The sequence below is a fragment of the Drosophila takahashii genome, chromosome 2L, assembly GCF_030179915.1.
Source record: "Drosophila takahashii strain IR98-3 E-12201 chromosome 2L, DtakHiC1v2, whole genome shotgun sequence".
NCBI lineage: Eukaryota > Metazoa > Arthropoda > Insecta > Diptera > Drosophilidae > Drosophila > Drosophila takahashii.
This window is the reverse complement of record NC_091678.1, coordinates 33,100,329-33,125,840: the sequence shown is the minus strand read 5'-3', so window position 1 is coordinate 33,125,840 and position 25,512 is coordinate 33,100,329. Positions and strand designations below refer to the sequence as shown.

General features: G+C 35.1%; 1 protein-coding gene and 1 long non-coding RNA gene across 4 annotated transcripts in view; both read left to right on the top strand.

Moving 5' to 3' along the window:
• Positions 1-25,512, top strand: part of l(2)41Ab (lethal (2) 41Ab) — a 344,790-nt gene that overhangs the window by 120,568 nt on the left and 198,710 nt on the right. The window contains exons 5-6 of one of the 3 annotated variants that reach the window (XM_044393648.2): positions 24,029-24,237; positions 24,294-25,317. The exons of 1 other annotated variant lie outside the window; for it this stretch is intronic. In XM_044393648.2, coding sequence (XP_044249583.1) covers positions 24,029-24,237; positions 24,294-25,097 — 1,013 coding nt within the window. In that variant the 3' untranslated portion in view covers positions 25,098-25,317. Of the gene's footprint in view, positions 1-24,028; positions 24,238-24,293; positions 25,318-25,512 lie in introns of those variants that run through there. One more of the 3 variants, XM_070214333.1, reaches the window with a different exon arrangement.
• On the top strand, positions 17,005-17,998 carry LOC138913859 (uncharacterized). The gene is made up of 3 exons (XR_011419727.1): positions 17,005-17,102; positions 17,163-17,296; positions 17,360-17,998. It is a non-coding gene; the product is annotated as an uncharacterized lncRNA (long non-coding RNA).

Sequence of the window (25,512 nt, the reverse complement as noted above, 5' to 3'; positions counted from 1 at the left end):
CAGACCACATGTGTGCGGTATTACAACAAAACACCCATCATGCTTCACAGGAGGATCGCATCACACAACTAGGTAAACGCCTTGACGACAACGACAAAAATCTGCAGCAGATCAACAACAAGCTAAGTCAACTGCTTGGCACCACAAATCAGCAACGTGGTCGGAGCTACAATCGATCGCCCAGCAACAACAGCTACCGGAGCAACACACCATCCAGGGACAACTCTAACCCTCAATTGTGCTGGTACCACAATAAGTACGCAGACAGTGCCCAACGCTGCATCCAACCGTGATCTTTCCACACCAACAACAGTTCAAAAAACTAAGCACCACCGTTGGAAATCTACAGGGCAGCTTCGATGGTCGTAACGTAAACTTTAGTTCTACCACTTTTGGAAAAACCCGCTAGTTTAGCGAGAAAGCAGCTATAAATAGCTAAAGTACGGAAGGCCGTAACTACTGAAGTTACAGAATTGTGCTGTATCTCGTTTAAAAGGTATTTTACAATTCTTTAAGCGCCTCCAATATGTAATTTGTGTAAATGTAATATTTAAAAAGATATGCACAAAACAATTTTTTTTAAATTTTTTTTTTTAGCTTTTTTTTATTTTTTTTTCAAAAACGGCTCTAATGATTTCTTTTAAACTTCAAACTGTATAGCCCTTGAGATTCCTTAAATTTTGGCATATATTATGTTACTGTAAAAAATCACGTTTAAAAATAGCTACTTTTGACAGCTCAAAACAACTTACGCTGCCTAAGCATTGAATTTAGTATGTGCGAATCCAAACTGTATTTTAGGGTCATGGAATCACAACCTTGTCACAGAGTTAGAATTTAGTAATTATAGTCCATAAATTGGATTTACCTTATAGAAATTAAAACATAAATAAAGAAACTAAACAAAACATTATTTAAAAAAAAACAATTTTTTTTAAACCTAATTTTTTTTTAAATAAATTTTAAAAATTACAACATATAAAAAGAAACTAAAAAAACAAAAACTTTAACCAAACCAACGTCACACATTGCATCGAAACCAAAAGATCTCCACTATTCGCCAGGCCCAGAAGGCTAACTCCAGAAAAATTCCAAGCAGCAAATAGTGAGTTCCAGTAGCTAACACCAGTTTACAAAAAAAAAATCGATGAAATCTACCATAAATGAAACTACACGACAACGGTGTTTTTTTGGCCGTTTACAGTTGTTAACTGACACAACAGGGCTCTAACAGGGCTGTAATACCCGTTTTTCCCAATGTAAAAAATCGATATAAAATCGAACTATTGATTGATTTTTTTGTTGATGGTCTTGTTAGTTGACTTAAAGATGTATCTTTAAGTATAAGCCATAAAACTAATTTCGGTTTTTAGGCGTGTATTTTTAACGATGCCATTTATGCCAGCATTTTTGCATTTTTTCTCACTTTTACAACTTTGACGAAGTGTAGCTTCTAAAATAATGGATGGAACTCAATGCAGTGTGTAAGTAAGTTGGAGGGCATTCTATTACCTGTAAAATGAGTCATTTATGGTTGAAATCGGTTAATCACAACTCAAGTTAGAAATTAAAAAAATGTCAAAAACGTTTTTTACACTTAAAAAAAAATTGTATTGTAAAAGGTACCTTACCGGAAAACAATGGTTTCATTCATGGTATATTTCATCGATTTTTTTTTTGTAAACTGGTGTAATCAACCTTGTCGTTTGCCGCCTATCAAAAAGCCCTTACGCCTCCCCGTTACACATGGTCCGTAAGGCCACTGGTGAATGGCGTCCATGCGGTAATTACCGAGCTCTCAACGTACAAACCACACCAGATCGGTATCCCTTACCTCACATACAAGACTCTACTCATATATTTTACGGGAAACACGTTTTTTCAAAGATCGATCTAATCCGATCTTACCATCAAATCCCCATCGAGGCTCGAGACATTCCCAAAACGGCCATAACTACTCCTTTCGGTTTATTCGAATTCACCCACATTGCTGTTGTGCATCGCGGCACAAACATTCCAGTGATACATGCATACCACACTGTCAGAGATGGATTTTTTCTTCGATAATGTTGATGACATTGCGGTCGCATCAGTCAACATGGAGCAGCACTAAGTTCACCTCCGCCAAGCTTTTGAACGACTACGGCATTTCAACCTCACCATTAATCCAGCAAAGTGCAATAACAAATACCCAAATTAAACAGTTACTCTGCAACGATAACTCAAACTAGCCACAAAAACAATTTCAAGCATAACACAAAGCACAGAGAAAGCAGGCAGCCTGGAAGAAAAATTCAAGCTGATAGCAGCTGATTGCAACAAGCTCTCTCTGCGAGTCACTCAATTGGAGAACGAGATGAGAGAGATGGGCACGTTGAAGCAACGGATCCAAGAACTGTAGGTGAAGCTGGCCAAAAACTGTCATGCCCAGCGAGTAGAAGAGTTGGAGGCAAAGTGGGTGGCCTCCTGCAACGGACAGGCTGAGTCTGAAATTGCCTGTGACTTGCGCTGGCATGGTTCCCACAAGTCCAAGGGGAGAACGTGAGAGCACATTTCAACGCACTGTGCTTTCCACTTCAATTGACCCGGCCGCCGAAAATACGATCCATTTTTCGAATGCGACCGCGACAGTCGGGGCATACAATTGTGGATCCAATTATTATTATAACAAGAGAGAACGCTATAGTCGGGTGCCCAGACTATCAGATACCCGTTACTCAGCTAAAGGGAGTGCGAAGGAGATGGAGATAAGAACTTTGATCCGCCGTAACTTTTTAACGAATGGTCCGATTAAACACATTTCGATAGGTATTGATAAACACAATAAAACTGCATTTTTACTTTTCCGAAATATTGAAATTTTTAAAATCGTATATAAGCGATTGAGGGCGTTAGAGGGGGTGTGGCACCCTTTTGAAACAAACTTGCGCTGCGTAGGAACTCCCAGAATCTGCATGCAAAATGTCAATCTTCTAGCTTTTATAGTTTCCGAGATCTCAGCGTAGAGCTTGAAAATTATCGATAAATGACAGTATCGATATTTTCGATACTTTATCATTATCGTATCGATAATATCGATGTTTTCAAGGAAAGCAAAGACAAATTAAAAACAATTTTATAATTCTGTTAATACCACGTATTATTATTATATACATGCGTAATAGACTTGCATTATTATTAATATTATTATTAGAAAAAATCGCGGTTAATTTATTTAATTTTAATTTCCGGTTTTCATTATTAAAATGCAATTTTAGACTAAAGGATCCTCCTCTTAAGAACTCGTGGTTTTTTTTTTGATCATTGAGTTGAGTTGCGTCACATGTCTAGAAAGACACCAATTCTTAGTCAAAGACATTCACGGCTTCTTAAGAATTTTTTTTTAAATATCTTCTGAGGAAATACTTATGTAAAATAATAGAACAAACCTTTGTTCCATCCCATTTTTTGGTACTAAAGAAGAACAAATTCCTCCTCTTCTGAAGAATTCCCGGTTGCTTTTTTTTTTGATCCTTTGCCAAAATTGCTCAAACGGTCTTCGTTTTGTTTGTTGTTGGTATTAAAAGAACGAGAGTTCCTCCTTTCCCCAAGAAATCGCGGTTCTTTCATTTTCGATTTTATGCCACAACCTATGGTTATTTCCCCCTACTTTAATTGATACTATACCATAAAGAAGTAAAAATTCCTCCTCTTCTGAAGAATTTGCGGTTGTTTTTTTTTTTTTATCCTTGAGTCCAAATCGCTCAAACGATCTTCGAAAAGCGACCAATTCTTATCAAAGGCTATGAATTCGCGGTTTCTTGAGATTTTTTAATAGCGGACAGAAGGTCGGTAGCTGCAACCAAGATTTTGTTTTTGGTACTAAAAAAACCAAAGTTCCTCCTCTTCTCAAGAACTCGCGGTTCTTTTATTGACCATTTTTTGCCATAACCTATGCCCTTTTCGCCTACATAATATCTATGGGACCAAAGAAGAACAAAGTACCAAGAACTCGCGGTTCTTGTATGGTAATTTGTCCCTACTTTAAGTGATTTTGTATTTAAAGTTATTTTGGTCCTCAAAATTAAAGAGTGAAATCTGTTCGTTTCTCTCTAATAAAACGTCAGAAAAACATCGATGTTATAGATAAATATCGATGTTTGAAAAATATCAGAAGTATCGATAATATCGATACTGACATCGATAATTTTCAAGCTCTATCTCAGCGTTCATACAGACAGACAGACGGACAGACAGACGGACAGACGGACAGACGGACATGGCTAGATCGACTCGGCTATTGATCCTGATCAAGAATATATATAGTTTATAGGGTCGGAAACGCTTCCTTCTAGCTGTAACATACTTTTACCCTTTTACTCTACGAGTAACGGGTATAAAAATGGAACACGTGCACGATGAAGCACAGCACTGCTGCGTGCGATCGGGGCGTACCGGAGAGAGGGGAAAACGCAACTGAGCTTAAAGTTTATCGGCCTAGACTCGCCAGCGTTTACATATAAAAAGGAACAGCTGACGAAACCAAGACATGAAATTTTTTAGCGGGCGATGCATCTCAAGACGCAAAAGCGACTAATAGCTGTTTTCTCTACACACAAAGAAAAGTAAAATCAACTGTTATAATTGTCAATCAGTCCCCAACCACAAAAAATAGTCAATTCTACTAAGTAAATAGTTACTTTCACAACAACAAATACACAAAATTAGCAAATTGTGTCTTGACAAAATTGACTATTTTTTGTGGTTGGGGTCTGTTTGTGGGGAAAACAACAAATATGCCACCCTTGATTATTTATAATTAAAAACGCACGAATAGGTTCTATTATATGTAAATCATTTATTCGGAGCGGTAAACGGACTATGTAAGCTTGGCTCCAAGCTCTTAATTTATATACAGGCCTACAAAGTAGTCGCTGACAGCTTTAGTAGAATGAGAAAGACGGCGACAAAAGATAAGCAGAGAGCGCTGCAGGTGCCGTCGTACACCTATGCGCGCATGACTAGGCGCTGCCGCTCTGCTCCGAACAGGGTCTTTTTGACATTTTTTTTTGTGTGAAGGCGTGGAGATATCTACGTAATGAAGAGAGTAGAAGGGAATGCGATTTACAGCCACTGAGCATAACGCACCACTTGAATATGTTGAAACAGCCATTAACTTAGGTTTCACTTTCAACAAAACCCTCATCTGGAATGATCATATAAAAAAGGCTGTGGGAAAACATATGGCATAATAAGAACATTATCCGTCACCAAAAATTGCCTGCCCACTCATATACGTTTAATGATAGCCAAAACATGTATTGCTCCAGTGCTTTTCTATGGAATAAAAGTTTTTTCAAATTGTGACACGATCAGCCAAAACAAAATTAAGGTTGTATTCAATTGCATAGCAAGGTACATATTCAACCTACCACCAAGAAATCATGTCTTGGAATTTTCACAAAAATATTAAATGTCGACTTAATGAATAGATAAAAATGCGTAACTTAATTTATCTCCATAAAATTACTTTCGAAAAAGAACCTTCATATCTATTTAAAAAACTCAAATTTACAGCCTCTAGAAGAGCAAAAAACCTAACTTGCATAAGACCTAGATCATTGACAGCCGAGAGAAAATTTTTAATAAATGCTATTCGATCATGGAATCAGTGGTACGCAATTCAAAACAAAGCTACTCTCACACCTTAAAAACACTGTCAGGTAAATAAAAATAAATTAGAAAGCGACTTAAGTTAGTTTTTCTTTTATATATAAAATTAGTTTTCAGTCATATAATATGTAAATATTTGCATCTATTTGTGACTAGCGCATTAATTTATAAGTCCCAAACTTGTAGCGTTAGGATGACACGTAATAAAATACAAAAACATATAACTTGTACGAATCGTAATATTTTTCTTCCTTCCTTAACTTGTCAACTTTTTTGTTCTGCTCGAATAAAATAGTTAAGTAGAAGTTTATTTCATGTTAATTAACAGAGCTTCTGTCTCCGAACAAAAAGGACCGAGTTCGATCCCCGACCCACCGTTTTTTTTTGTGTGACATACACTAAAATAGAGATAAACTGTTTCTTTTGCGTTCGCCAATAAAAGTTATAGTCAAAGAAACAGGGCTGTGAACCACTCCGGAGCTGAACCACTCCGAACCGGATTGGTTCACTTTTTTTTAGAAAACGAACTGAACCGTAAACCGGAGCGCAGAATTTTTTTTTATAATTAAACCGGAACCGAACCGGAACTTTTTTTTTAATACTCGGTTCGGTTCACAAAAAATTTATTTTGTGTGTTCGTGTTTTTTTTTCTGATCATATTAACATAGAGTTTATTTACTAACTCAAACAATCTAATAATGTATAACTACACTAGTTTACAAAATAATATTCTTGGAGAGCTCCAAAGCAATTGATGGCAAATTCTGTTAGTGTTCGACCCCCAAATCACGAAAATAACAGTTATTTTTTAAAGATTTTTTAAAGTTCAAAATGTTAGATATCGGCCTTTTTTGAATTTCTTCCTATATCTCGGCAAATATCCACCCAATTTGGCCAGTTTTTGTTTCATTATAAAGTCAATAGATCAGAGCTTAACTTTGCCATACAGATCAATATGATTGGATAAGTAATGGCAGCGCAGCAGCTCGACAAAGATGAAAAATGTGTTTTTTGGTCCTCTGTAGGTCGGCTGTATGTATCGTAAAAACTCGAAATAAATCCGTTGAAAAATTATAATGTGTATAAACTTAAAGTTTACATCCCACCGGATATATTTGCATATGCAAATATATTCAACAGAAACTTAGTACTTAATACAATTAAGCTTTGTTCTTACTATTTTCAATATAATCCAAATTAAAGATAGCGCAAATGTAATTTCCAAACCCCCTTTCAAGGCTAAAGACAAAGCAGATAAATCAAAGCCCATAACCACATCAAAATTAGCAAATTAAGCAGATTAGCCAATCGCAAGAAGAAGAGCTTTAAAAAGTTTTTTTTTTTAGTTTATTATTGTTATTGAACGTTAAAGACTAAACACTCAAACTAGTACTAAGTAATACACCTACCCCTAACATTCTAATGCTTAAAATTATTCAATGGAACATCCACGGATATAGAAATAACTACATCAAACTGCAATCCCTGATCAAGACCTTCAACGCCCTAATTCTTGCCCTATAAGAAACACACATAACCAACTTTAACTCACTACCCATTCCCATTAACTACACACTCTACCAACAATGCTGCACCAACTCTTACGAAGGCGCAGCACTCCTGATACATAACTCAATATCTCAAAGACAAATCTCAATCACCCAAGACTTCGAAGCAACCGGAGTCTCAATAGATACTAAACTTAAACTAAACATAATATCAGCCTACATTTCACCAACCAAGCCCTTTAACAGAATTAAATTAGAAAACGTCCTCTGCTTCGACACCCACGACTCCACACCCACGTTAGTCCTCGGAGACTTTATTAGCTGGCACCCCTACTGGGGCTCTCCTAGCCCTAATACCAGAGGCAATATTATTGCCAAATTCCTAGACCGTTCAGATTACATCTTATTAAACGACAAAAGTCACTTCTCCACACACAACTCTTTCACATCCTTCTCTTTATCCAATATAGCCCCAGAATTTCTCTGGGAAACAATAGACGACCTCTACGGAAGTCATCACCTCCCTATTTTAATAACTCCCCCTCATCCTATACCTGTAAACCCTCTTTTAACCTAAAGATAAAAATCATTTCGATACAATTCTACTGACAAGTCACCGAGCGAAAATGTCAATAAAGAAGCAGCTATGTATGTTAAGAAAAATTATCATCCAAAGCGCGCACCAATCTATCCCCCAGAACACTACTTTTCAATTTCCAAGAACAGTCCCTTGGTGGAATCAAAACTTATCAGTTTGGTCAATACTAAAGCTCAACATTACTACTAATAATATAGTCGAATACAAAAAAGCCATCGCAAAACTTCTGATATTAGCCCCTTCTCATCTCCAGCTAGAACATGGTCCAACATCAGACGGCTTTGCGGCTTTTACCCCACAAAGCATATGGGCGGTTCTTTTACAAACCGAACACCTTTTCTTGGATCACATTTTTGATTTGCCTGAAACTTTTTTTACGTGTACTATTCGAAAAATAAGTAAACACGTGTATAAGGATTTGGCCGAAAAAAAAAATATTTTTTTTTTTAGAATTTTTTTTTAGTTTGCCAAAAAAAGGTGATTTTTGAAAAAATACCCTTTCATTGAAAATCTGTATCGTGTCTTTTGCCATAATTCCTCTAAAAGCTCTTTTGGTAATACTATACATTAGCGGACTCACCCCAGAAATTCGAGAAAAAATTATCCTCGATGGACCGCGATTTCTTAAGAATTTACGTTCAAAAAGAACTTGGCGGTCGGCCATGGTTCTCTTGTAATTGAATTTCAAAGTTCCCGGGCTTGCTATAAAAAACAAGTATGCTTTTCAAACGTTTGCTATTAAAATCATATATGTATATATGTACCCTTTTCCTTTTTTGTCAAAATAGGACTAATTTAAAATTCCAAGCATCTGAGTAATTGGTATTAGAGGGAAGTAGTCGTCACAACCGCGTAAAAATGATCCTCGATGGACAGCGATTTCTTGGCCGACCGCAAAGTTCTTTTTGCACGTAAATTCTTAAGAAATCGCGGTCCATCGAGGATAATTTTTTCGCGAATTTCGGGGGTGAGTCCGCTAATGTATAGTATTACCAAATTATTTAACGGGTTCCCCACAAAATTTTTTTTTTTTTTATTTTAACATATTCGCCATATTGTTAGTTTCAATCGGTTTTTGACAAAAAGGTGGAGCCATGTTTAGTTTTTAAAATATCGAATTTGTTTTAACAAGGCCTCGGCTTTTTTCTATGAAAAAACGTCGCAGCAATATCCAATATCCAGCTGTCAGCCTGTGTGGCTGCATAAATACTTACGAACTCTACAAATATTCTGCAGCGCACAGTGGGTTAAGTGTCTACAATAATTTGTATACCCTTGCAGAGGGTATTATATTTTCAGTCAGTCATGTTTGCAACACAGTGAAGGAGACGTTTCCGACCACGTAAAGTATATCTATTCTTGAGCAGCATCAATAGCCGAGTCCATCTAGCCATGTCCGTCTCTCCGTCTGTCTGTATGAACGCTGAGATCTCGAAAACTACGAAAGCTAGAAGGTTAAGATTTGCCACACATATTTTTGGGCTTCCTACGCAGCGCAAGTTTATTTCAGCCGACTATACACACAAAAAAAAACTTGGTAAAATCAACTGTAATAATTGTCAAACAAGCCCCAACCAGCAAAATTGTCAATTCTACTAAGTAAATAGTTATTTCACAACAACAAAATACACACAATTAGCAAAGACACACACCCAAAGCAAAAACAAAATACACGTAACTATTTAAATAGTTGTTAGTTAAATAGTTTGTTGGTCAATTTTACCAAGCAAATTTTTTTGTGTGTACTTGACCTGAAGTGCAAGGGGTGCATTGGCTATCGGGTGCGCCAACCGTGTTGCGCTGGCCAGGTCGGATTTGCAGCGCGCAAATGCTCTACTGGCATCCTCGGTCCACTCCAACGGCGACTGGTCGTTCTTTTTGTTGCCAGGAATGAGCGCTTGGAGAATGCTTTGGATGACGGCTGCATGCGGCAAGAATTGGCGGTAGTAGTTCAGCATGGCAATGAATCGGCCCAACTCGCATATCTATGTCGGCTTCGGGAACTCATTTATCGCGTTCACTCGTTCGACTGTTGGGGATACGCCAGATGCCGTGATAGAGTGTCCCAGAAAAGTTACGTCAGTCTTTCCAAATACACTCTTGGCCACGTTGATACGTAGGTTGGCTTGTCGCAGGCGATCAAAAACAATCTTAAGGTGTTGACAGTGCTGGGCTTTATTTGTCGAAGCCACAGCAATGTCATCGATATACACTGCCACAAAGTCGAGATCGCCGAGAATGTTGTTCATGTGCCGTTGAAACGTTTGCGATGCATTGCGGAGTCCAAATGTCATCACATTGAACTCGAAAAGCCCGACTCCACATCGGAAGGTTGCGTGTTCATATCACGTCGGGGTCACCAATGTGCGAGTTCTGTATCACAGTAATCTTTTATTTTACTGATGGTGCTTGATTATAATGATTATTAATCTTAGCCGGTTACGTTACTCGTCGAGGCTCGTTTTTGTAGAGAGAGCTAGGGATGAGATCTTAGGATTAAGCTTTATCTCTAATCCAATAGAATTAAAGGGATAAAATTTGGTCAGTAGACCTTACAGAAATCCCATTAAGATGAATTTTACAGTCGAAATTTGTCTTAAAATTGCTTTTGTTTTTATACCCGTTACTCGTAGAGTTAAAGGGTATATTGTATTCGTGCAAAAGTATATAACAGCTAGAAGGAAGCGTTTCCGACGCCATAAAGTATATATATTCTTGATCAGGGTCACTAGCCGAGTCGATCTAGCCATGTCCGTCTGTCCTTCTGTCCGTCCGTATGTACACTGAGATCTCGGAAACTACAAAAGGTAGAAGGTTAAGATTTTCCACACATATTCTTGGGCCTCCTACGCAGCGCAAATTTATTTCAGCCGAGCGCCACGCCCCCTCTAACGCCCACAATCGCCCACTAACGATTTTAAAATGTGTCCTGCGTCCACATCTTTAAAGATTTCCGAGAAGTATAAATGCAATTTTGTTATGTATATTTATAACTATCGAACTGTAGAAGACATTTTTCATATCGAACCATTCATTAAAAAGTTATACGCAATCAAAATTTATGTATCTATCTCCCTCGCACTCCCTTTAGCTGAGGTTCGAATATTAGATAGTCCGAACACCAGCCCGAGTACAGCGTTCGCACTCCCTTTAGCTGAGTGACGGGTATTAGATAGTCGGGACACCAACCCGACTATAGCGTTCTCTCTTGTTTAAAATGCAAAAGCCCGATCAGCAAACTATTTATTAGTTTTCAAATGTTGAGTTATCGACAAACTTTGGATTTGTAAAAAACAAAAACAAACAATGATTTGCTCTGATATGTACACACACACGCACATAATAAATATATCCAAAAAACTCACCGGGAAAATTCCTCTGGAAAATAACATATTTTCAAGAGGTTTCTCCATACAAGCGGAAGGGACAAAACCTCATTCACCCCTTACATTTCTTCCATCTCTGGTTTCAAAATACATGGGCAGAAGAATGCAGAACAAAATCCACTGGTTTTTCGACTTCCCGCATTATAGATTTTCCACACGTACTCAGTTATGATTTTCCTCCACTTGCAATATGTGCTTTTCTACACCCTGCCAGTTTTGGTTTTTCCAGACCCTCGCAGTTTTGGTTTTGCACTGCTTTGCAGTATCTGATTTTCCACAATAAAAATCATTTTTTTTGTAATATTTGTTTGTGTATTTATTAATAATATTTACAATCGAAGCATTGGAACTAAAAATTTTTAATGCCTGAAGCATTCCCGGGTTGTGCTTGGCCGAATGCAGTTCTTAGGTATCCATTTCTTGTCTGTCTTCTAAAAATATCAAAAATAATTAGGATATGAATGTAAGACCAGGAATAATAATAAGAGTAATTACCATTATTACGTCTCCGCACAAAATTTAAGTATCTCTCCAGAAATTATGCCTGGTTTGCCATGGCCGATCATTTTCCCTCTGATCAGCTGTTTTCTGTCGTGTATCTATATCAAAAACTGTGAGAAGAAAAAATAAAATATGACAAACGCAGGCGCAACACTTCTGGTCCCAAGAAGTCTGAATTGGCCTGGCTGAAAAAATGTAATATTTTGATTAAGTTAAATAACTAAGTTAGTACTGAAGTACTATTTATACAACCATTTAATGAACACCTCACACCATTTACCACTGGTAAAGATTAAAAACATTTCAAGTGTCACTGAAATGCAGAATTTGTGTTGAAGATAGCATCCGGGGGCGTATATTTATTAATGGCGAAAATATCTGTGGTACTAACCTTTGTAACGCTGAAATAAAGATTATTAAAAGACAACATTTATTCTATCAGTCCCTTTTTTATTGTTTTTTAGATTAAAATTACCTATTTTCACTTTTTTTTCACTTTTTGCAACAAATTTAAAAATGATGTGACTCTATCAAATACTTGATAATATCCAAATTCAAGATGCAGATAAATTTGGTGTAAATTTCGTTGCAAAGTAGGGTCACACTTTGCCGCCGAATAAATATTACGTTTAAACAATACTTTTCACGGACCGTAATCATTAAAGGTTACGTATATTATAGGTATATTAAGCATTTTTCGTGTTATCAATACTACCAACACGAATTTATATTTTTTAACAACACTTAAAAATGGCTTAGGCCACGATCTGACGATCATATTATTTTATTTCATAGAAAATGTTTAAAAATGTATAAAACAATAATAGTTTTCTTTGTAATTTAATGGCAATCCTTGATAAATGTGATCAAATATTTTAATCGTCTTACCGTGGCTTTTCTTTATAATTTTTTTTTGAATCCCACATTCATTCTTATTATTATTTGTAAACATTTTGAGTAAAACAAATTAAAATCATCAATAAATATTATGATTATAGACATTATGATTATAGTTATTTAGTTTAATTTATTTGATTACAAATTAATAATATTTTTTCTACGAATTTGAAAATAACTAAAAATTTAAGATAAATGTGAGAACAAGATTTTTGGTTTTGGTGTAAATCATACGATTTTTTAATATTATAAGTTGGTGATTTTTTTTGTTAAAAAAATTATAATCGTAGTGCCATAGAAATCACATAGCGCATAAGTGGCCTGATATTGATGCTACTCAGAAACCCACCCCCATTTAACGCTCAGAAATTATCTATCCCCACACCGCCGCCTGCAAAAAGGAACAGGATTTCAAGAACACAAAAACCAACTTCTCACATTCCCGCTGGGTGACTAAGGAATTGAGATTCGATCAAATTCAAATTCAAGATATACTGATATCCTTTTACATTTCCACAACATACTTACATAAGACATTTTGTAACCGATTTTTGTGAACTAAAATTCAAATCGCATTGATAACACCAGTTTACAAAAAAAAATCGATGAAATATACCATGAATGAAACCTTTGTTTTCCGGTAAGGTACGTCTTCCTGATTAAGAAAATGACACTTAAAATTTTGTTTATGGATAAAATTTTTTTTTAAGTGTAAAAAACGTTTTTGACCCTTTTTTAATTTCTAACTTGAGTTGTGGTTAACCGATTTCAACCATAATTCACTCATTTTACAGGTAATAGAATGCCCTCCAACTTTCTTATACATTGCATTGAGTTCCATTCATTAGTTTGGAAGCTACATTTCGTCAAAATTGAAAAAGTTAGAAAAAATGCAAAAATGCTGGCATAAATGGCTTCGTTAAAAATACACGCCTAAAAACCGAAATTAGTTTTATAACTTCTACTGGTAGAAGGTGCTTTGACAAAAGAAACAAGCTATTGATCATTAGAATCCACAAGCAAATTAATTTGATATGCATTTTTGAAGCTTGCGACAACGGTGTTTTTTTGGCCGTTTACAGCTGTTAACTGACCTAACAGGGCTCTAACAGGGCTGTAATACCCGTTTTTCCCAACGTAAAAAATTGATATAAAATCGAGCTATTGATTGATTTTTTTGTTGATGGTCTTGTTAGTTGACGTACCTTACCGGAAAACAAAGGTTTCATTCATGGTATATTTCATCGATTTTTTTTTGTAAACTGGTGTAATATTAAAAGAACATTAAATATTCAAACCAATTGATTCTCTTGCTCTTTATTACACGTGCCTCATATTGTTTAAACAATTTCAAATGTTTAAACAATTTGATTCACGGCTTCCCCGCCCACCTGCCTTCCTTATCTCTAAACCAATAAAATTCAATTCAACTAGTGAAACAATATATCAATGGTAAAATGCAGTAATATGGAATTGCCTTCCTTGATGTCTTTTCTTAAATTAGTCGAATATATAAAGCAAAACATTGCTTCGCATAAATATTGGTTTCCCTTATAAGAGTTGTCTACAGTGGATACCTTCTAGAAACCCCCATATTAGCTAAATCGCAAAGTGTATTTGGTTTTTATTTACCTTTTTGTTACCTAAACAAAAATATTTCCTCTAACTTCATAAACCTTAACCAAAATAATCATATTGGTTTTTGGAGAGCTATCTTTTAGAGAAAGAGGTTTGTTTAAGCAATGTTTTGGTGTATTTTTTTAAGAAAACAAGCTAATTTTCTAGATTTACACGCTTATCGATTTGAAATTTAATTACATGCTCAATCCAGTATGACATTCAATATTTAAACAATATGTTTTGGACAAAGTACTAATGTGGGGAAAATTATTGTAAGGATTTGTGTCGAAAAATGAATTTGTTTGTTTCAGTTCTGTGCAGCTGATAACCTACGAAAGCAATAAGAATTTTATGAATGTTTTTGCCGAAATTAAGGAAAAAAGTTATGATAAAACCTTTTCTCGGCTTATAGGCTGAAAATAAGGAATTTTTAAATTTAAAATAAGTATGAAATATAAAGGTACGCTTTATTTTCAGTTTTAATTTCCGCAGGCGAAGCTACGGGCTACCTACCCTGTTAGTTATTAATATTATTCCAATCAAGGTGAATTATTAATGTGAAAACAAAAATACTGAAACAAAATATCAATGGTAAAATGCAGTAATATCGAATTTCTTGATGTCTTTTCTTAAATTTGTCGAATATATAAAGCATAACATTGCTTCGCATAAATATTGGGTTCCCTTATAAGAGTTGTCTACTGTGGATACCTTCTAAAAACCCCACGTTAGCTAAATCGCAAAGAGTATTTGGTTTTTATTTACCTTTTCGTTGCCTGAACAAAAATATTTCCTCTAACTTCAGAAATCTGAACCAAAATTATCATATTGGTTGTTGGAGAGCTATCTTTTAGAGAAAGAGGTATGTTTAAGCAATGTATTGGGTTATTTTTTTTTTTTAAGAAAACAAGTTTATTTTTTAGATTTACACGCTAATTGATTTGAAATTTAATTATATGCCTAATCCAGTGTGACATTCTATATTTAAACAATATGTTTTGGACAAAGTACAAATGTTATAAAGAAAATTAGTGTACGGATGCGGGCTACAGACCCTGCTAGTCTAACGATAAGTCTCATTTCCGGTGAAGCCTGCGCAGATCAGCTGTTTTGGTATTCACCGAGAGGCGCTGACATGTAGTTGGAACGTGTTTAATTATTTTCTGAATAGTACACGTAAAAAAGTTTCAGTCAAATCAAAAATGTGACCCAAGAAAAGGTGTTCGGTTTGTAAAGAAGCCGCCCATATTGAATAAAAAAAAGTTTTTTTTCCTTAAGGGGTTATATACCTTTTTTGAGCGAAAAAAATTTAGGGAACTTTGGATTTTTTTTTGGTGTGTAGCAATTATTTTATGACAGTGAAGTTATTATTTATTGATAGTACATGTTCTTATCGAAACAACAAGCCTTTGTTCTTGAAAAAATATGAATAATTTTCGAAGTTATGGCAATTCTTTCGGAACCCTTTTTTTTTATAGCGGCTTGCGGTCACCACGATGGAAGTCCAGCAGGTCAACTGATATCAAAAAACCAAAAATTTTTAGTTAGTATAGTATTATTTTCAGTTCGTGAACGATTACTTTTAAGAATATTTCCTTTTTTCTGCATACAGTAACAATTTTTCCAAAAAGTTGATTTTTCAAGTTCTAAAAATTTTATTAAAAAAACACGACTTTGAGATAAACGCATTCAAAGTTTTACGTTGACGTTGCAACTATTGAAGTCGAGCGCGTCAAAACGCTGTTTTCCTATCGAATCTGTATGAAAATTTGGGAAGATGTTCTCTAGGGGATATACTTTAGGATTCAGCAAAAAAAAAATTTCGTTTTTTTTTTTTTAAAAAGGTATATAACCCCTTAAATTACTAGAATAACTCTCTAAAAATGTGTCATAAAAGTTTCACCAAGAAATTCGAACTATTTTGGAACTAATACCAGGATGGCACCCACCTTCCTTGTGCAGTAGATACATTCCATTACTTTAAATGCCTTTTTCTCGAAACCACGCTTTCCTCAGCTGCGGATCGTGTATCTCAAAGAGTAATGCCTCAATCATCATGCTGCTTTTACAGAAATGTTTGTAATAAAATTGGACACTGTCTGAACCTACTTAATGTAGAAATTTGTCCGTTTAAGTATTTTTTAATAGCCAAAAACAACACAAAAATTATGAAATAAATAGATTTTTAACTTTGGAAGAGTGCTACAACCATAGTTTTTGAGATATTCTATGTAAGTTAGGCTCAGACAGTTTCTACATTATTTCTTAACAAAATAAACTTAGTTTCATAAAAATCGGATCTAAACAGCGAACTGTGGACGATCCGCAGCTGGCCTACTTGTTTTTAATATAGCCTGACAAAAAAATTCCCACGGCCGCCATTTTAAAAGATAAAAGCAAAATAAAAATTGGTTAAAATTATATAAGAACAATGTAATCAACATGCCAAGTTACGAAATCCCAGCACAATTCCTTATTGGTTAAAAAAATCACGAAAAACTTGAAAAAATTACAGTTTGATATGTATCTCCCCACTTAAAAATCCTAAATATTTAACGCTCGATTGCAAAAATTCACAGTTATCCAGTTTTAGTTTTAATTTATTTTTTTTAGTCCTTGCCAGGACTGTTTTCATAGTCTTAAAATGTTCTTTTAGGCATTTACTTTCAATATAAATGATTTCTGTATTATCCCGAGTCATAAAACATAATTTACCAATCTTTGGAATATATCTTTGGCATTCTTAAAAACTCAAACTAACCTAACGGGGTTACGAATGATGTATATTTGATCGACTCTTTTTAAACGAAAATATGAAAATATCTGTTTTTTAAATCCAGTTTCGAAAACACCGTTTTCTTAACGAGCTTATCACTGTGGATGGCAGTCCTCGTAGTGACGAAGCGCAACAGAAGAGTGCGACTACTAGGGGAGTGTAGGGTAAGGTGACGAACGATTCGATTTTTTAATGTAATTTTTCCAAAAATCAATATTTTTCAGAAGTGTAAAAGCAAAAACTTGCATACATCCACTGAGCATACTTCTGTGAAAGTACGATTAAAAATTCCAACGCAGCTAAATCCTACAGCGTTTGGCGTGAACCATTCTTTTTTTGCATTTTTAAAAATTGTAGGGTAATGTGACGAACGATTTTTTTTTAAATGTAACTTTACCAAAAATTAATATTTTTTAAAAAGGTAAAAGCAGAAAGTTGCTTACATCTACTGAGCATATTTTTGTAAAAGTACGATTCGAAAATCCATCGGATTTAGATCCCACAGCTTTTGGCATGAGCTATCCTATCCAACTGACGGCACAACTAAAATCAATACAAATCTACAATAAAACTGCAGCATTTAATGTTATCAGGTAATATTAGAGTTTTTTACACAAAATCAATAATAACAATTAAAATTTGTGAATAAAAAATATTTGTCACCATACAATATAAAATGTTCGTCACGATACCCTACAAGGTACACTTGGAGCAAAAACGGTGTCACTCTCAAACGGCGCAAACAAAAAAAACGCCAAGTACCAAAAACTATTGATTAAGATCTCATTTGTACGAGCATATATTTATCTGATTTTATTATTAACTCATCTTCGCTCTGGCACTGCTGAAACACAAATAAATTGAATAGGTTTGCTAGTTTGTGCACCACCTTTTTAGAAAAAATTACCACACAAACAAATTACGGGACTTCTTATTAATATTACTGTAAAAACATTGTCGACACAATGAGAGGAGACGACTACATTTATTTGGAATTTTTAACGTGGCGTCATATGTGAGATTCGACGAGTTCGTCACATTACCCTACACTCCCCTATATATACAGAATGAAATGAAAATCTGCGGTGATGGTCCGATCGTAATGAGTAATACACCAATCGAAAGGTATCACAAAAACTAAAAGGATTGCATACCAAGACTTTGGGAGAGAGATCGCAATGTGTTAGTTGTGTTTCTATTGAAAATACCCGTCGAATGAGGGGTCATATGATAAAATCCGTCGCTCCGTTCAAAAGTTTTAGCCAAAAGAATATTTTCTTCTTCTTCCCAAAATGAAAATTTAATTCTTTTTGTGAGTTTGTCAGTTTGGCAGTCTGTCCCAAAATGTTGGTTTAAAGTCCTGGACATTTTATATGGTACTAAACAGCTCGATATAAGAAACATTAGTTCTACCACTTTTGGAAAAACTAGCTAGTTTAGCGGGAAAACAGATATACGGGGGTGTCACAGAAAACCATTCCGAATTTCTCCCGAATAGCAAATCTCGGTGTCACAGACGTCATTTTTGACGGTTTCTAAATCCCCCGTATTTTGCCGGACGTTTTGATAAAATTACCAAACTTACAAATGTTTCCCAAAAATATAATTTTATTTAAGACAACTCTAATGAATTTTATGAACTACCTGGATACTACGATTTTTATACCTACTTCGGTTTATGTTTAAAAATATGCTTTTTATAAAACCTCTCGAAAAAATTAGCTAAAAAAAATCCGTCGGCAAACCGTCTACCTGGCAGTGTTACCAATTAGCTAGCACTTTAAAATACCAAATTTGTCCAAATTTCGGAGTTAGTTATCGAAATGTTTTGTTAACGAATTATTTATTTAAAGGTACTTAGAACTGTAGTTAAAAATGAAACTTATTTCTGGTAAAAATTTCATGGTAAAAGAAGTTGTAGTTATTGAGAAAATAATAAAAACAGGCCGCTTTTGCAAAAAGTTGGCATCACTGTCGTGAAAAATGTCCTATTTTTGACAGGTAAAACGCTGACTGTGAAGAAGAAGAAGACATACATGTAAAAAAGTACAAGATTTTTGTTTATTATTAATTTAAACTAATAAGCTTTGCTAATTTTCAGGGGTAAACATAGGTTACCAGCGCAAGACACCATATTGTTCCGATTCATTCGCGATAATATCGACATTGCCATTTATGCCTTCGCAAGTACTCTATAGCAGACGGCATTTTGGTTCGCTTTTAAAAATCTTGCCAACTTCGAAATGAAAATAAACCAACGCAGCCGCGGCAAACCGCTGTTCAGGGCTGCAATATGTAGCCTGGCGGGTAATTCAAATTTTTAATTTTTTTCTTTTATTATGTACAATATGCACTTTAAACATTTTTGTAATTTTGCAAGAAAAACATAAATAAAGTTTAAAACTTATTGGGAAATAGTCCAAATAAGTTAAATAAATCTCTCGAATTCCTGTCTGTCTGTCTGTCTGTCTGTCTGTCTGTCTGTCTGTCTGTCTGTCTGTCTGTCTGTCTGTCTGTCTGTCTGTCTGTCTGTCTGTCTGTCTGTCTGTCTGTCTGTCTGTCTGTCTGTCTGTCTGTCTGTCTGTCTGTCTGTCTGTCTGTCTGTCTGTCTGTCTGTCTGTCTGTCTGTCTGTCTGTCTGTCTGTCTGTCTGTCTGTCTGTCTGTCTGTCTGTCTGTCTGTCTGTCTGTCTGTCTGTCTGTCTGTCTGTCTGTCTGTCTGTCTGTCTGTCTGTCTGTCTGTCTGTCTGTCTGTCTGTCTGTCTGTCTGTCTGTCTGTCTGTCTGTCTGTCTGTCTGTCTGTCTGTCTGTCTGTCTGTCTGTCTGTCTGTCTGTCTGTCTGTCTGTCTGTCTGTCTGTCTGTCTGTCTGTCTGTCTGTCTGTCTGTCTGTCTGTCTGTCTGTCTGTCTGTCTGTCTGTCTGTCTGTCTGTCTGTCTGTCTGTCTGTCTGTCTGTCTGTCTGTCTGTCTGTCTGTCTGTCTGTCTGTCTGTCTGTCTGTCTGTCTGTCTGTCTGTCTGTCTGTCTGTCTGTCTGTCTGTCTGTCTGTCTGTCTGTCTGTCTGTCTGTCTGTCTGTCTGTCTGTCTGTCTGTCTGTCTGTCTGTCTGTCTGTCTGTCTGTCTGTCTGTCTGTCTGTCTGTCTGTCTGTCTGTCTGTCTGTCTGTCTGTCTGTCTGTCTGTCTGTCTGTCTGTCTGTCTGTCTGTCTGTCTGTCTGTCTGTCTGTCTGTCTGTCTGTCTGTCTGTCTGTCTGTCTGTCTGTCTGTCTGTCTGTCTGTCTGTCTGTCTGTCTGTCTGTCTGTCTGTCTGTCTGTCTGTCTGTCTGTCTGTCTGTCTGTCTGTCTGTCTGTCTGTCTGTCTGTCTGTCTGTCTGTCTGTCTGTCTGTCTGTCTGTCTGTCTGTCTGTCTGTCTGTCTGTCTGTCTGTCTGTCTGTCTGTCTGTCTGTCTGTCTGTCTGTCTGTCTGTCTGTCTGTCTGTCTGTCTGTCTGTCTGTCTGTCTGTCTGTCTGTCTGTCTGTCTGTCTGTCTGTCTGTCTGTCTGTCTGTCTGTCTGTCTGTCTGTCTGTCTGTCTGTCTGTCTGTCTGTCTGTCTGTCTGTCTGTCTGTCTGTCTGTCTGTCTGTCTGTCTGTCTGTCTGTCTGTCTGTCTGTCTGTCTGTCTGTCTGTCTGTCTGTCTGTCTGTCTGTCTGTCCGTATGAATGCTGACATTTCGGAAACTATAAAAGCTAGAAGATTGGCATTTCGCATGCAGATTCTAGGAGCTCCCACGCAGCGCAAGTTTGTTTCAAAAAGGTGCCACGCCCCCTCTAACGCCCACAGTTTTAAAGCTATTATGAAAATAGTAACTGATATGTGTTCGCTTCGTCAATACCTATCGATTGGCCAAGTAAAAAATTGTCACGCCCACTCTAACGCCCACAAACCCAATAAACGCTTTAACCTGGCCAGCGCCTACATTTCCGCCTTTCATGACCAGTAGTACCATTATCAGGCGGTAGATGGCGCAATACAATATACACTAGCGCCATCTAGGAAATGGCATTGGAAAAAATCTGCCTTTTTTTCTGTGGTCACTCTAATTCACATTATACTCTTTTTGATCATTTAAACTTTTAATCAAAATAAGCGATTTACCAGCGCTGCCATCACGTTGAAGCACTAGCAGGCTTTCACAGCTGATAACTTAACAGTGATGCGCACTGTTAATAACATTTGACATTCATGTTATCCTAATACATTGTGATTGACAAATAAAATTTCTAACGACTTTTTAAAAGTAGGTTTTGGCCAAAAAAAGTGGTAAAATTACCCATTGTGCACTGGTGGGGGAAAACTGCAGAGTAGTCTGGCCAATTATTCCGCAAGGAATCAAAAAAGCTCGAAGGAACAAAATGAAAGGGAATTCCTGTAATAAGGAAAACAACCTTCACGTTTGAGTTCTGTATAAAAACTGATTTTATTTCAATAAGTCTTTGCTTACGTAACTAACATGAAATTCTTACAATATACTTATCAATGGTCTACGCAGAGATCACATCTGTTTGCCTGAGCGGGAGCCTTATCAACGGTCTCCTGCAAGGCGACCCTTTGTGCAGTGTGAGAACTATATTTATAGTCAGGCTCAAGTGGCCTGTACTTCAGATTACAAGTGTTAGCACTGCACCCTTGTAGAGTTTATGTTACAGATCGTTATTTACGGCTCTAGATCATCTAACATATTGACATGTACTGAACTCGTAAAGTATTAGATTTATTATTTGCATTTAACAGTTCCATATGGGCAACATGTTGCTACTTAAAAAAAAATTGCAACTTTTTATTTTGTTAAAATGTTGCAGAGCTATTATACGTGTTACTAAAGTTCGTACTGTAAAGTTTGGTTAAATTATTTTAGCCTTATTCACTTCTTTTTAAAAGAAACATAGTTTTTATGTATCTTGTTCTGTGCGAATTATATGACAAAGTGGTTAGAGTTAAATTAAATTCTGCAGAAATTTAGCCAAATTACAACTGTTAAAAAATGTATACATTTTTAAAAAAATCTTAGAAATATGTTGCACGTATAGAGTATTTTATTAAATTATGTTTTTAGTTGGAAAGGCTGTAAGGCCCATAAAAATTTCGAATTCTCTGGTAATATATGCATGGTGTATTTTGGAATCTGTGCAACACTTTTACCTTTAAATTGTAGTGGTAACGAAAATTCCTCCACTTCTTTGGCACGGAGTGTAAAGAAGCTTTATTCTCGAGCATATTGAAACAATTCTAAAGGACTGGATAAGTGCTTTCTCTTTGATAGCAAAATTTTTTGTAAATGATATAAATATTATTAAATAAGGTTTATGAAAAGCAAGGTCTCGACGTTTTTTGTAGCCTCAGATAAAACAATAAGCTTCACAAACAAATTATGAAAAATTGTTTTCTAATAATAAAAAATTTAAATTACGGACGCGACAGAGTTTAAAATTTCTTTAAAAATATTAATGCGCTAAGTTTTTGGCAAAATATTTTAATTAATTTGTTGCAAATATCCTTGCTTTAGGCATAAAAGCTGGTTTATGTTTGTCGCGAATTGGACGCGTAAAAAGAAAAAATGAGGTTTTTTGATTACGGACGCGACATTAAAAATGTTTAAAAACAAACTTCAATAAAAACACCTAATCCATTATTTAATGGATTACAAATATTTTTAAAAAATTTTAAATTTAAAATTAAGTGTTTTTTAAGAAAATTTTAAATTAATAAAGTTCTATACGCCGGCGATTTCCGAAAATAAAATAATTATCCTCATGTTGCTTCATCAATTCTTCACGAAGTGGAAAAATAAAATTTTTGTATTTGTAACCAGGGTTCGTAAATATCACTCATTTGAAATATCCCTCAAAAACAAGCCGACTATGATGAAAATAAATAAATATCAATCACGATACAAACAAATTGTCATCTTTGCTCATTCAAATACATATCGCTCACTGATCGAAAAATATTGATCATGAGTGAGGAAAATAAAATGATGAAAAAGTGAGGGAAAAAATATCCCTCACGAGTGATGAAATGATCATTGACAATATCGTCAAAGACAAATAGCACAACAACTCAAGCGTGTTCGATCTATAATGGGCAGAAATAAAGTATTTAATCGGTGGTAGACTTAACAGAAGATACAAAAGATGTAACCTGCGTATACAAACTTATAAATTGCAATTAAGTCTAGATAATAGAAAAAATTACTTTAATCAAACTTGGTGTTATTAGCATTATTTTGGTTCAAATTTTCCTCATTTTTTCCTGACAAAATGTCAAAAATGAGGAAAATGTTTTGAGGAGAAAGCAGTATAAAGCAGTTGTGATTTTTGACAGACAAATATTCATCAGCCCTGCTTGGTTACTCCTCATTTTATTGTGACAAATATCACCGCCCTATGTTGAAATTGTTTTGTTTGAGCAAAATGACAGATTTTTTTTTTTAAGTTTTTGGGGTTTAGTTGACTTTTTCCTGGAATTGCCCATATGGGCCGTTCTTTTACAAACCAAACAGATTTGGCCAAAAAAAAATGTCACATATTTAATTGGCCTGAAACTTTTTTTACACGTACTATTCGGAAAATAAGTAAACACGTGTATCAGGAAATTTTTTTTTTAGTTAGAATAGAATAGTTCGAATATTTTTAAGTTTGCCAAAAATTGTCAAATTTGAAAAAATACCCTCTCATTGAAAATCTGTATCTCCGGTTATATGAATCCGATTGACTTCATGACTTTTCATGTTTTTCGACTTTCATAGATTTCATTGTTTTTAATAAAATTGTATTATTGGCAATTATTTGTAAGTTTATTTATTGCAAGTTTATTATTGTATTAGAAACCGTCAAAAAAGACGTCTGTGAGACCAAGATTTGCTTTTCGGGGGAAATTTGGTTGAGAGGGGTTTATGTGACACCCCCGCATATGTCAAAAGATATAATTTATTTCCAACAAAAAGTCTCTTTTAAACCTTAGCCAAACGCCAAATCCTTGAAATTAACTGTTTGGACAACCTTAAATGTATTTTTGTAATTGAATCAAACTAACAATATATTTTTATTTCGGTTTCAGAGCTCTCAATTATTAATCAAAAATCACTTAAAATTGATCAAGAGTTGGAATTATCACAAGGAAAATCTAAGGACTTAGCGCTATTTATTAAAAAATTTACATCAAAACTGGAACTACTTAATGAAAAAATATATAAGAAAAGGATTCACCATGATTTGGAGGAAACTGAATTTGAGCACGAGCAGACTGAGCAAACCCAAAAACTTAAGGTATTATTAAGGTCACAGACACATAATATTATATAATATCCATTATTTTATTTAAGGCTGCAGAGCTTGGCGTATTAAAGTTGGAAGGAACAATTAATGAGCTGCAAAACGAAATTGAACATCAAAAAGATTTGGTTGTAGATAACCATAGAGAAACATTATCGTGGGAAACTAAATATAAATTACTCGAGGAAACTATTCAATGGTCAAAATTGGAGCGATCTCTAAAGGGTGAAATCGGTTTGATGAAAACTGAAATACATCGCATGAATATAAGATATGGTCAACTAAAGAGAGCACAGGAAAGTCTTGTTCTAGATTTAGAACATTGTGTTATGCACAGGGAACAAATTTTTGTCAATGCATCAGTCAAAGAGCATTTGCAAAATAAAATTAAAAAAATAAAAAATACTTCTCAGATTCAGGTCAGACTTGATGAAGTACATAATAGAAAAAAACTAATAAGTAATGAAATAAAGTTTTTATCAGAAAAACATTTAATCGATAATGTCAATAAAATTGAACGCATGATTTATATGCTACGCAGAATTCAAACGGATCTTAATGAAATTACAAAGGATGATGCTAACATTCAAGACCGAATCGAAGAAGGAATTTTAGCAAAACATGCCAATTTGGAGCAAATTATAAGGAAACAGATGAGAGCAAAAGCTTATCAAAGACTTAATTTATTAAAATCACAGCAGAAAATAGTTCGATCTGAGGTGATAGTTCAACAGACCTCACTAAAGCAAAGCGAGCTTAATGACAGTCTAACGGAAATAGCCCAAAATCTATTATTAAATTTTCCTGATAACAAAACTTTTTTTACAAAAGTACTTCATGTTTTAAAAGACTAACGCTTTAAAAAAATAGTTGTATTCCTTATAAGTTTAAAAGCTACGTCATTAACAAGTTTAAATATAGTACTACTGGGAAATATTCACTGAATAAAATATAAGCAAGGTAAAACTCTACAGTCGTTACTCTGTTGACCAATTTCAAAATAAATATACCACCAGATTCATTACTGCACAAAATCATAAACTTCCTTTTAATTTAATAAAGAAAATAAATTTATGTTTTTTTTAAGTATTTTTATCAGGGCTGTGAATTACTCCGGAGCTGAACCACTCCGAACTGGAGTGGTTTACTTTTTTTAGAAAACGAACCGAACCGTTAACCAGAGCGCCGAATTTTTTCTAATTGAACCGGGTTTTTTTTTTTTTTATTCGGATCAGTTTACGAAAAATTTAATTTGTGTGTTTGTGTTTT